The 14,007-nt window shown below is 39.1% G+C and overlaps 1 protein-coding gene across 5 annotated transcripts in view; it reads right to left on the bottom strand.

Moving 5' to 3' along the window:
• The window catches only part of ADGRG2 (adhesion G protein-coupled receptor G2), an 81,264-nt gene that overhangs the window by 36,051 nt on the left and 31,206 nt on the right, over nt 1-14,007 (bottom strand). For 3 of the 5 annotated variants that reach the window (XM_045290702.1, XM_045290705.1, XM_045290704.1), the window contains 6 exons: nt 13,923-13,961; nt 11,416-11,457; nt 10,419-10,454; nt 9,072-9,125; nt 5,471-5,526; nt 2,912-2,967 (listed from right to left, as the gene is read on the bottom strand). In XM_045290702.1, the coding sequence (XP_045146637.1) occupies nt 2,912-2,967; nt 5,471-5,526; nt 9,072-9,125; nt 10,419-10,454; nt 11,416-11,457; nt 13,923-13,961 (283 nt within the window). The remainder of the gene's footprint in view (nt 1-2,911; nt 2,968-5,470; nt 5,527-9,071; nt 9,126-10,418; nt 10,455-11,415; nt 11,458-13,922; nt 13,962-14,007) is intronic. The other 2 variants (XM_045290703.1, XM_045290707.1) reach the window with 1 other exon arrangement.

Raw genomic sequence — 14,007 nt, 5'->3', positions numbered from 1 at the left:
CTGGTGGCTTCAAATCGCTGGCCTTGTGGTTAGCATAATTATTCCACACATAATTATTCCACCACCCGAGCTCCTTGGGTAGATGCAGAGATGCCTATAACTATCCCACAGGACAGTTTCCTATCCCCCAAGAGAGAACTGTCTAGTCCAAATTGTCAATAGAGTGATGGTTGAGAAATCCTGCTTGAAGGGATGGGCATTGTTCTAGGCCGCTCCAGGGACTGGATGGAGACAGGAAGTCCCATGGCAATGGTCAGCTAGTTTCCCAAGTCAGCAGTAGCCACTATTCTATAACTCTTCAGAGGCTGCCTTCTTTCTGGAGTTTTCTCTGGCCCCTCACATCGGGCCGAACCACTCCAACTCTTCTATCTCAGATTGCTATCCTGTCCACGACACCTTCATTGTAGGAAGCAGACTGTACTGCTACCATTTGTTTACATCTCAAATCTTCCTCGCCAGGCTCTAGACTCCTGGTCCTCAAACTTGACATTACACTGAAACTACCTGTGGAGCATTAACAACGACTACTGCCTGGGTCTCACGCCCCAAACTCATTTAATTGTTATGGAGTGCACTTGGGAATTAAAGATTTTTAAAATCTCGCCAGCAGTTGAGTTTATCTCCACTTGTATCCCCAAGGTCCAGTACATAGTACATGTTTAATACATGTTTAGATTTGGGGATGGGGCTGGCTTTAGGGTCAGGGTTATTTTTAGGGTTTATGTTATGGTTATAAGGAGCCCTGGTGGCACAGTGGGTTACACATTGCTAACTGCAAGGTCAGCAATTAGAAGCTGCCAGCAGCTCTGCCAAAAAAAAAAAGGTTAGGTTTTGTACTCCCTTGGGGGTAGTTCTGCTCTGTCCTACAGGGTCACTCTGAGTCAGAATTGGCTTGATGGCAATGAGTTTACTTTGGTTACGGTTAGGGTTTGGTTTAGGTTTCATGCATGAATTAGGGTAAGGGGGTCCTTTTAGTTTTAAGATTAGGATTAGGGTGTAAATTTGGAATATGGTTAGGGTTACTGTTAGAATTAGGATTGGAATCCAGTAACATGAGTCACAGCCAGAATTCTAACCTTAACCTGAGCCCTAACATAGTAATCCTAAAACTAACCTAAATATAATGGTAACCTTCTCATCTAAACCCTAACCCTAATCCCAAACCTAAACTTAACTCAAACTCAAACATTAACCCTTATATAAGCTCTAAATCCAAATTTAAACCGAATTCTAGACCCAATAGGGACCCTAACCCTTATATTAATACTAAAGTTAATCCTAAATCAATCTAAAACCTATCTCTAACTCTAATCCTAACTCAAGGTCTACCTCCCTTCCTAGGATTAATAATAACACTAACATGAGTCCTAATCATATATTTAACACTAATTCTAGCCCTAAACCTAATGAAAGCTATAAGTCTAACCCATACCCTAAACCTATCTATACCCATAACCACAGGTCTAACTCTAACTTGATTTTTGAACCATATGTTTAACTCTAGGTCAGCGTTTTCTCTGCTGGACAAAGATAAAGTTTCTACTCCTGTACAGTTACAGTCTCAGAAACCCACAGGGAGAGTTCTACCTTGTCCTATAGGGTTGATATGAGTCAGCACTGACGTTTGGTTTTGGTGAGTTTTACCCTAAACCTAAGCCTAACCCCGAATCTAGCATCATCACCATTTCTATACCCAATCCTAACCCTAAACCTAATATTAAACCTATCTTGAGCAGTTAATATTAATTTAGCTCTAATCATACCCTCTAAGTGCAAACCTTATCTTTAACCAATCGCTAAAAATAAAGGTCCCTCTAACTCCAACGCTAACCCTAACTCTAACTGTTAACACTAACCATAATATGAGCCCTAACCTTATGCTAACCCTCCTACTCATCCTAATTCAAATCTGAATCCTTTCAGAAACATTGCTACCATCTGCTTTTATATGTTGTAGATACATCTGAACCGTTAGAAAAGGCTAGCTTTTCAGTAAGAAGTCAAACATAGGCAGAAAGGACATGAACAATGCGCACCAAATCCCACTTCTCACTTATTGAATCGTTAACTACCAGGTACCCTTCTGCTCCACTCAGGTGTTGCTAACCCAAGAGGAGCAGCCTGGTCCAAACATTAACTTGGATGCATGATCCATACAGAGTCTTCACCCAGGGCAAACTTTTCTGGTCAGTGTTCTCAGAGATCATCTCTGTTGCTGCTGCTTCCTTGCCGTGAGGAAAAGACAGAGAACATGTCCGCTGTCCCAGTGTGAGTCAGGGTAAGATTGTTCTGGGCTTAAATCAACCTGCTGGCTGACATCTGGTCCAATGGTTTAACTGATGGTGGTGGTGGGTGCCACTGAATTGACTCTGATTCATAGCAACTCCATGTGACAGAGTAGAAACGTCCCATAGGGTTTTCTAGGCTGTAATCTTTATAGGAGCAAAGCACCACGTCTTTCTCTTGCAGTGCTGCTGGGTGGGTTTGAACCACCAACCTTTCAGCTAACAAGGCATCCATTTGCAATGTATCTCTCATTGCCTGTGCTGGTTTTTGGAAGCCGAGGTCTACTAACAAGGACGTTTTTCTAATGTTTGAATCATTGATGCTTCACGAAAGTGCGAACTACTAAGAGTCCTACCTTGAACTCTTCTTCGAACTCTTTGTTCTACCACGCTGGCTATCAAAGCAAACCATATTGAATCTCAAATACCAATCCAAATGAAAATACCATGTTATCTTGTAGCATAAACCAGAGGCTTGTTACAGGGAAATTAGTTCATGACAGATGACAACTGTTGATTGCTAAAAAACGCAACAATCCATGAGCTCTACAACCTTTGTCTCTGTCTCTTTCTAACTTCCAGTTTCCAAAGCCAGCTTAACAACTGCTCAGTAAGTGATTACTCACTTCAATTCACTCAGAGACAGGACTCCACTTAAGGTGCCGTTTGCCATTTCTTGGTTCTGTTAGAAGCACACAAGAAACACTGGTGTTAGTTTTGCTTTGGTTTCCATTCTCTAACAAGATGTTCTTCACTTCCCCCCCCCCTTATGTTTAAAATGAACTTGTATGTCACTAGAAGTGCTAAGCCCATTTCAATTTTACTTTTCCTCCCTTTTTGCCCACTCAGACCAATATTTAGATCTAAGAGGTAAGGACTCTGGAGGTTGTTTTTTTCAAGGCTTTGAACCTTCACTCTCATTTGTTTTTTTCAAAATTTCATCTAGACTTTTTAAAGAAGTAATTTCATACAGTTTGTTACACAGCCCATTTCAATAAATGAAATCAGTAATAATATCCCATGAATCTCCCATAAATATGATTTTTTTCTTTTTTTTCTCACTCCCTTCTTTCCTCCCTTTAGGTATAATTTTCTATTCCTCCTCTCTCCCTGTTCCCACCCCTGTGCCTGGCCTCCTCGTAGCCTTCAAAATCTTATCTTTTGGTGTATAAACCACATTTATTTTTCTTGGTTTTCCTTATAATAATGGTGCCATTAAATATTTATCTTTATATGATTGACTAATGGCTAAGCATAGTGTTCTCTACTTTTGTCCATGTCTTATGCTGTTTAAGAGAGTTGTCAGTTTTTAAAAAATTGATGCAAACTATTCCATTATATTAAAGTACCAGAGTTGGTTTATCCATTCCGCTATGATCAGAGTTTTTGGTTGTTTCCATGTTTTTGCTATTATGGAGATTACTGCAATAAACATGGGTGTGTATATGTCTGTTCGTGTTATATTTTTAAAATTTCTTATTTATTTAATCATTTTATTGGGGGCTCATACAATTCTTATCACAATCCATACATATGTCAGTTGTGTAAAGCACACTTATACATTCGTTGCCCTCATCATTCTCAAAACATTACATCTCTTAACACAATCCATACATTTCTCCAATGTGTCAAGCACATTTGCACATATGCCGCTATCATGTTCAAAGCATTCTCTTCCCACTTGAGCCCCTGATATCCACTCCCCATTTCCTCCCCCTCCTTTCCCCACCTGCCCTCTCTCATGAACCCTTGATAAGTTACAGATTACTTTTTCCATATCTTACATCATGCTCCATTGCCCCTCACCCACTTTTCTGTTATTTGTCCCCCTGGAAGGGGGTTCTAGGTTGATCCTTGGAATTGGTTCTTCCTTTCTCCGCCCCCCTCCCCTAATCAACCTGGTATCTCTACTCTCCTTGTTGGTCCTAAGGGTTTTATCTATCCTGGATTCCCTGCGTTTCTGGCTCTTATCTGTAGCAGTGTGCATGTTATGGTCTAATCTGATTCGTAAGGTAGAATTGAGGTCATGATAGTGGGGGGAAGAAAGCATTGAAGAACTAGAGGAAAGTTGTGTTTCATCGGTGCTCTACTGCACCCTGACTGGCTCATCTCTTCCCTCTGGCCCCTCTATGAGGGGATGTCCAATTGTCTACAGATGGACATTGGGTCTCCACTCCGTGCCTCGCCTCCATTCACCTTGGATATGTTTTTATTCTGGGTCTTAGATGCCTGATACCTGATCTCATTGACACCTCATGATCACACAGGCTGGAGTGCTTCTTCCATGTGGGCTTTGTTGCTTCTCAGCTAGATGGCCGCTTGTTTATCTTCAAGCCTTTAAGACCCCAGACGCTATATCTTTTGATAGCGGGCACCATCAGCTTTCTTCACCACACTTGCCCATGCACCCATTTTGTCTTCAGTGATAGTGTCAGGAAGGTGAGCATCACAGAATGCTGGATTGTTAGAACAAAGTGTTCTTGTGTTAAGGGAGCACTTGAGTTGAAACCCAATGTCCATCTGCAACCTTAATTCTTAACATATAGATATGAGTTCATAGTTCTATAGTTCTATTCCCCTCTCATTATATATATTGACATATGCCTGTATTTATGCCTGTATAAATGTCCCTTGCCTCCTGATTCTTTCCTCTATTTCCTTTTACTTCCCCCTTGTCCCACCATCATGTTCGGCCTTCATTTGGGTTTAGTAAATTCTCCCTGCTACATTGCCCTTGATTGAGCTGCACTAGTCATCCTACGACCTTCCTTCCATTGATTTTAGTTGACTTGTTATTCCCTTGTCCCTGGGTTGGTGAACCAAACTAGATTATGGGTTAACTTTGGAAGAATCAACTTTGGAAGATGATTCTTGGAGTCAATGAATTATCTTTCCTGCTGCTAGAAGTTTCAAATATAATTTCAAATTTTGACTATTTAATAAGATCATATACTATATTAAGATTATTGTTCAGCAGCAAAATTAATGAAAACTGAAATATAATTATTAACAACATGCAATAATTATTAGGAAGAAAAATCAGATTTTCAAAGTACTCATATTTTTCCATGTGATCATATATGTAAATATATCAACTATAAAATCATTTGAACCTTGAAAAAATTCTTTAAATACACATATATTCACTTTTCAAGATTGCAATAAGAAAAATCTTTAAAACCTACCTGAGTAGCATTGCTTTCTTCGGGATATTGAAACATTATCTCACCTCTAAAAATTGCTAAAAACAAATTTTCAAAGAGAAATTTGAGACTTCTATGCTTAAAGTTTAAGGATTCATGCAACATATTTAAGAGATTATCAAATTACTTTATCACTGGGGTTTCATTAAATTCTTTGTTATTATTCATATTTACTTTTTTTCTACCAGTAAGTTAAGTGGAAGCATGATGGCACAGAGGTTAAAGTGCTTGGCTGAGGGTTGGGACTGGATATCAGTAAGTTACTCAATGCTTATGAAACATTATTTACTCTGAATTTTAGAAAACAATTCTAATAGTATTAGAAAATGAGAACATATGACGAGTTACTAAGTTGATTCTCCCCCAAATATGTAACAGCTAAGCAACTGTACAAGAGGACTTCAAAGAGTTCGTGGAAAAATGGAATGAAAAGGTAACGGAATGTTTCTAAAAAAATTTAAAGTCCCTTCATATCTTTTCACCGGTCTCATTAGAACTCTAGTTCCCCTAAAGATTCTAACTGGGAGACGTGTTCACTACTGTTCACTCAAAAACATTTTAAGTTGTTACTGTTACAAGGAGGGAGGGAACACATTTCTCAACTGTTATGAAAATATGTTTACGGCTGGCCATTTGGTATTGTCTTTTACATAAACCCAAGCCAGACTCAATGCCTTCAGGTATATCCCGACTCATAACAACCATGTAGGTAGAGTAGAACTGCCCTATAGGGTTTCCAAGACCATCTATATTTACTGGAATGAACTACCCTGTCTTTTGCCAAGGGAGCGACTAATGGAGTCAAATCACTAATCTTTCAGTTCGTGGCAAAGTGCTTAACTGCTGCACCACTAAGTTCAAATCTTTCCTAGAAAAAAAACCGGAGATTTTTGCTTCGAAACCTCAAGAATATGGAAGGCAAATCCTCTGTTCAGGTGCACAATTAATTATGGATTTTACTTCAGAAACAACAGAAAACTCTCTTCTCTCTATGCTCACTTTTGGAATTACTGAACTCAATTTTCATCTGCCTGTTTGTGCATTGACCACTCTCAGGGGCTATGACTCATTGTAGAAGCAGATAAAATCGAAAGCCCTCAACAGAAAGGTAGTGTATGCTTCATAAACCACAGGGACCAAAGATTGGCCTCCTGAGCCTTGGGCAAAGGTGTCCTATAAGCTAGAGCCAACATTGTCTGTCAAGAACTACATAATAAATATGTGAGATCTTGCAGCCATATGGTCTCTATGGCAACTACTCAATTCTGCACAAGCAGAGACAGACAATAAGTGACCGAATAGGGTAAGGTGTGTCCTAATAGTACTTTACTTTAAAAAGCCAGCGGCAGGTTGTAGTTTGAGCTGTAGTCAGCCCATCCTTGAGCTAGAGAACTGGCGGTCTCCTTATTTGATCTTCTTTCACTGTACCCAAAGCACAACAATTGGGCTGTACCTCATGGCCCACTTCCATGTAATAAAGGCCACTAGACCAGCGATTAACATGAGCTATCATTGCAGCAACTTTTCTATTGGAGACCTCAATGTCTACATAAAGATACCGAATTTCCACATAATACTTAATTTTATTAAAAGTAACCAAAACCAAAATCCAAACTCACTGTCATCGAGCTGATTCTGACTCATAACGGCTCTACAGGACAGAGTAGAACTACCCTCTGTGAGTTTCCAAAACTCTAATTCTTCATGGAAGCAGTCAGCCTCAGCTTTCTCCCATGAAGCTGCTGGTGGGTTTGAATTGCTGACCTTGTGTTTTGCAGCTTAATGTGTAGCCCATAGGGCCACATCTGCCTAGAATGACTTATCCAAGTGAAAAATCTATCAGCTTTTTGAAACGTATTTAGTGTGTGAGCAAGTGAATGTGCATGTTAGCACCTACACCTTTTCTCCTTCACCCTTCCCGTTTTCCAAGTTCATTCATCAGTCTTGTTGAACACGAGTTGAGTCTCTTAAACACACTGGAAGCACAGCAGTAGCAGAGCAACCAGTCACCACTGTTTGACCCTCAGCCCAACTCTTGTTAATTTGGTCAGCTCCCAGTTGCTTTGCCAGCCTTCAATTCCCGTAATGAGCCCAGAATGGAACCTGCAAGAAGTGGAGGTTTCTAGTTTCTGGCAGGGTAGGGTGGAATTTCTAGTGCCAAAGGAGTTAGTTGGTTCCTCGATGAGTATGTTTTCACCAGACATGAAAACAAACGGTCAATTCAGTCACTTAATTGGGGAAAACATTACTCCAACCAGTTTTCTGGCATCTGGTCTTCAAGATGACCAGTGGGGTTGATTCTTTTTCTTAACCAAAATGTTCAAGTTTCAAATAATTATCACACGTTGTGTAGACACAACACTGAACTAGACATTAATCACCAACTCCAAACATAGGTGAGGCACAAAAATAATGCAATTATGTGGAATTCAGTAAAGCTAAGGGTAAGAGAAGAAGGAGAAGGAAGAAGAATTATACAATATATGAAAATGAAATGCAGTCCAATTTTTAAAAAAAATCAAAACCAGCTAATATTTCCCTATGATAGTCTACCTGGAACATAATAACAGCCGAAAGCTCATATTCTTCCGTCTTACGTCCACACAAATAGGAAGTGTTTATGGAACATTCTTTCAAGTAGGACTTTTCTTGTCATCTAAATGATCCAACTTTAACGTATTTTACTTGAAATAGTTACCTATGTTTTTCAAACAAAGTATTAAACACTGTTAAACTGTCAAACTAAATAGAATAAGAGGAAAACATTCCTAAAATGATTTTCTTACATTACTGAAGTCAGACTAAGTCGTTCATACTATAAAACACCTGGTTATCGTCGTCTTCCTTCCCATCATCCCTTGCTCCAGTTTTGACCTGCTATCCCATGTTTTCCAGTTTTTCACCCTTGCTTCCATTTTGTTTTAACAAGGAAGGGAGCCCAGAGAGCAAAACCAATGTGAGAAACATGGTCATTGCATTCCTCCTGGCTCATAGCTCAAGGGAAAATATTCCCGTTTCAAAACCAGTATGTTCTCAAGAGATTTCAATCTCAATTTTTTTTTATAAGAGTGGACAGTCTTAGTTGGTGGTGGTGAAATACACTATGTTCGCCACTGGAATCACATTCAATTCAACTAGGTGTATGTGAGATTTCAATCTTCTAGCAAAGTGATTCCTTTCATTCTTACCCAAAGACAACATCCAGTTTCTAAGCTATATTACTTAAGGTCTTGTGAAAAGTTTGAGGGATTTAGGTTATATAAGAAGTGACTTTTGTTCACTATGATTATCCTTACAAATCTTATTTTTGCATGAATTAATTCAAATTAATAACTAAGGGTATATTAGCTATGGATATAAAGGTATAGTGAAAAATATTTAGTGTCTCACATTAAAATTCATTTATCCCCTTACTAGACAATTGGGAAAATACTTTTAGCTAGATCTAAAATTTGCTTATCTTTTCATTAGGGACTTAGTAGCCAGATCAGAGGCACAGATCACACACTCAATATGGGAAAGATAAAGCGTTTTTCTCTAGGGAGCTAATAAATCCAGTAACATGTAGTACACAAGTACTAACCTGAATTGTTGCAAATTGATGACAGATTGTAGAGATCCCTCTGGGGTTTGACTCCTGGAAAAACAACAACACCCACGACCAAGCCAGTTAAACATGTCAACACTTGCACATATATGACCATGTCAAGAGAATTCAGAAACTTAGGCATCAAATGTGGGCTGAAAATATGATAAGCAAAAGTGGGCTGACTGAATTCCACAAAAACAAAAGGTGTGAGAGAGTTTTCACTTATTAGTTGGCCAGCCATGGAGCTTAATTCTTTATGATTCTTTAGGCAATAGGTGTTCTGATCCCCAACTCCTTCCTAAAATGTCTTTGTCCCATTTCCAATTAATCTGCCTCCTGCCCACTATAAAGGGACCATGAATGGAAATCAAGAAGAATAACTTTAAGTAGAATAGGCCTTAATTATAGCTCTTCATTCTGTTCCTAGTAGGTGAGTCCATGAACATGCTAATATTGTCCTAATTCCTTATGCATATACTTTTTATTTAAATTAACACTAATGTCAGCATATCACTTCACATGAGCAGAAACTACATGATTTAAAAATTTTTTTGATGAGCACCTCCTATAGTCTACTGACTTTGGGAGTTTCCAAATACAGACCCTGCCCTCAAGGAGCTTACAATCTAGTGGGTGATTCTGTGGTTAGTCGACATCAAGTTGATTTCACTAGACGGAGCCCCTGTGTGTGCAGCGTAGAACTGCTCCATGGGGTTTTCCAGGCTGATTCCCAGGCCTGTCTTCTAAAGTGCCTCCCGGTGATAGAGGCTAGTAGATGAGAGGTTAAATAAGCTCAGGATGGAGTGAAGGCCGGAAGGAGAGCCCATACAAAGATACAAAGGAGACGGAGAAGAATGGGAGAGGAAACGAGCCATGTTAGAACAAAACACGTCATACAGAGAAGCAAGGGAGAGACTCTTGCTCGGTTGGTGAAAAAAGCTTCTCTGAGTCAAAAAGAACTTAAGGTTTACTGCTCTAAGAATCTTCCCTTTGTTCATGTCATCCTTCTGGCAAAGCCGAAGAAGCCCATAAAAAATGCATAGAGCAAACCACCAAGGAAATACGGCGGTTATATTCAGGAACATTTTGGTCTCCTTGTTGCTCAGATTTGGTCAGAATTATGGACGCAATGCTATTTCATTTCCATGGCCCATTATTATGAGTCCTTAGTTCCTCTCTATAGGGAAAGGAGTCTGGACCGACACAAAATTGAATTTGAGTCAGTGTGTGTAATGTGGCTTATGCAGAATGATTTTAATTGATTTGTGGTATGTAGACACCAGTTCTTTAGCTAAGGGTTGTGATTCTTTGAGCAAACTGAATTTAGATGCCAAAAGTTACCTGACATGTAGATTTCTGTATTGTTCCACACCAATGCTATCCACACCAAAAGAGAAATATTTCATTTAAAATATAATCATATAAATAATTTACTATTAAAATATACATTACGTAAATATTGTAGAATATATAGACAGTGAGTAGTGATGTTTCCAATGTGCTTTACAATCATCAATCTACTGTTTTCTAAGCTTGTCATTCTATCATCTCTCATCTTTCTCTGAACTGTAGCTGCACCTTCATTTCTAGTGAAGTGTGTCTTTGCGCTGCTCATTCATCCTGAGGATTCCCCTGCCTCCCCCCTCACTAATGCTAGGTCATTATCTACAATTTACCCCAAGTACATGGCCACAGGACATTCTTTCACAAAACTTATTCTGTAAAGGTGCAGAGGATAAGAATTTTAGGCCTCTGTCACAACTACTCAACTCTACTATTCACATGTAAAAAAAATGGGTACAGTTGTGTTTCAATAAATTTACAAGAACAAGATGGTGGTTCAGATTTAGCCTGTGAGTCAAAGTCTGGCAACTCCATCTTTAAATCAACCAAAAGTCTTTGTTAATCATGTACGTTGTGTGCCTAGACTTGCACTAGACGCTTCTAAATATATTCCTTTTGATTTTAAACAGAGTTGGAGATTCACTGCTCCAAAAATATTTTCTTCATTAATTGTGCCTTATCGACAGGCTCATTAGTACCAACCTTTCCATCTCCCGGGCCTTTAAAAAACACTCATATAATAATTGTCTTTGTATGCATATGGCTCAAATTATTATGATTGCTTGTCTTGTCTCCTCCCATCGACTAGAAAATTCTTGAGGGTAAGCCCCAAACGCTTAGTACAACTCCAGGCACCCGGTCCATAAAAATATCTATTCATTAGGAAAAGGTTTTAATTTTTTAACGACAAGGAAAAGAAAACAAACACCAGCCGCTTGTTTAATTTTACACGAGTTATAAAAAAGAAAGTCTTGATATTGATAATAAGTCATACCTGATGTATTGAAGGTTTTTACTATAGTGATTTTAGCTTTGTCTGCAAAGAAGCAATTTAAATATTAGAGCAGAATTGTTGCCTTTTGGGGGGGATGGGAAAAAACCATTTTCCATGAGTAGTATTTTGGTGAAGCTATGAGAAAATCGCATGGTTGGCACCGCTACGTCATCCCAGGAGCAGAATGAACAGGAACCACATATGCAGATCATGGAGCATTAGCACTGGAGTCAGTCTAGGAACTGGATTCCCATGTCTACCCAGTTACATCACACCTATTACACATCCCATTGCTTGTATAATTCTATTTCTGTTTCCAAGGGCCACTGCTAGACAAAAGAATGTGGACTTAGCCTTCAGATATGTATAATTAAGTCACCATCAGGACCTTCAAGGGATAGCTTTGCAAAGAGCAGGTGACTGAGAGTAACAACAGAATAGAAAACAGGAAGCATAGGGTCTACATAATTGCTACAATAGTCCACAATCAACAAAGTGCCCTGTTATTTCTATTAGAAGCTAAGATAGTGTCAACCCCATTGCATTGCAGGGATGGATCAAATGACTGCCAAGTCAGGACCATTTAAGTACAGTCACACACAAGCACTGGTCAAATGCAATGTCTTACAGGTAAATACTATCATGCTCTGATGAAGCAAACCCTATCTTCCCAACACCCTTTGAAGCTAGAGCTCAGGATTCACTCTCCAGATAATAGGGCTCAGATAGCATTGCTGTAAGGAAGAGCAATTAGAAAGGGCCACGTTCTGGTCACAGATTTGGTACTATCTCCTAGGATGAACTGGCAAATTCTGAAGAAGAGACAACTCTCCGAGCTTAGAGCCTCATTTCAGAATGACGATGTTATTATACTGACAGCTTCAGAGGTCTCATTTGTGTGGATATGATTGAAATGTTCTATTTCAACGTGTGACCCATAGCAATGATGAGTGGTAATTTCTTAGAGAGACTGAGAGCGTTTTGCATTACAACGCAGATAAAAAAAATAGACTTGTATAATTCATTTCCATAAATAGTTTCCTTTCCAGAGGAAACAGCTATGAAATGAACTTCTGGTTCTAGAAATACCAGTGCTTTCGGTGAGGGGATGTTTGACCTTACTAATAATCACAAAGTGAAAAAATACAATCTAAGCCTTAGAATGTGAAACATTAAATGATATATGATGTAGTGATGTCATCTCAAAAAAGGTCAGATGACAAAGATACTCTCCTCTCTTGCTGACAGCAATGTTACTGGATACAACCTTCTGAGAAGGCAATTGAGCAGTAGGTATTAGGGACCTTAAAATACTCACTATCCTGCCCCATTAAGTCCAATCTTTGGAGGGCATTCTAAAGAAATTGGGGACAAATGCAAAGATGCTGGTACCAAGATGTTCACTGCCACAATTTCTATAAAAAATTAGAAACAACCTTAATGTTTACATAGGGCACGCAATGGAATATTTTCATCATTAATAGTATAGGGCTCTAGAAAATATTTTGATATAATATTGAGTTACCGTATATACTCGAGTATAAGCCGAGGCACCTAATTTTACCCTACAAAACTGGGGGCCTTTTTCATCATAAAAAATGTGCTGAAAAAAAACTCAGCTTATCCTAGAGTATATATAGTAAATAGGCATTGATCTGCTAACCCCAAGGTTGGTGATTCAAGCCCACTAGCTGCTCTGCAGGATAAAGATAAGGTTGTCTACTCTCACAAAGATTTAGCTCATAAAGATAAACCCGACACAGGGGTGATAAGAATCAGAATGAAATCCATAGCCGTAGTTTTGGGTTTGGGATTTTATTTAGTCAAAAAGGAAAGATATAAAAAAAATCTATGTACACTATGGCTATTTTTGAGAGGATAGAAAGATAGATAATTGCCGGGTGCCATCCAGCTTATAATGAGCCCGTGTGACAGAGAAGAACTGCTACACCAGTTTCCTAGGCTGTAATCTGTATGGGAGCAGATCGCCAGGTCTGTCTCCTGAGGCACTTCTGGGTGGATTTGAACTGCCGATCTTTGAGTTAGCAGCTAAGCGCTTAAATGGAGCCACAGGGCTCCACAATTATATCACACTAACTGGAAATATATAAAATGTTTAGTTAAAGACCTCCATTTTCTCCTATGCATTTTTCTAATATGTTCTTTTTCTCTCTCTCTTAAATGGCCTAACTAAAATCAACAAATAGCACATTGTTGTAACCGGTGTACTCTTAGCCACAACAGTTTGGAAATTTGGGGACATGGTGATACCTGAACTATGGCTCAATGTCATTGTAAAACAAAACCCCAAATCTACGGAGTGCATTCTGATGCACAGCGACCCTGTGGGCAAAAGGGTAGTAAAATCACCAGTGGAGTTGAAGGCACCGGGAGGTGGACCAGGTGAGAAAGAAACACTGTGGTAGCCTAATAGAGCGCACACGTCTACACGGAACTCAAGAAGCTGCAGAACCATAGGATTCGGTTTAGAAAGAACATAATATTACCTGTTTTGTTTAAAGTGGTTAATATACTGGAAGTGGCATCTGAAATAAAATAACAAAAATTAGCATAACTCTGGGCATGGTTTGC

The sequence above is a fragment of the Echinops telfairi genome, unplaced genomic scaffold (genome assembly GCF_000313985.2).
Source record: "Echinops telfairi isolate 266 unplaced genomic scaffold, ASM31398v2 ScPeMD7_53;HRSCAF=182, whole genome shotgun sequence".
NCBI classification, from domain to species: domain Eukaryota; kingdom Metazoa; phylum Chordata; class Mammalia; order Afrosoricida; family Tenrecidae; genus Echinops; species Echinops telfairi.
Note: the sequence above shows the minus strand (reverse complement) of the source record. Positions and strands in the feature narration are given on the sequence as shown.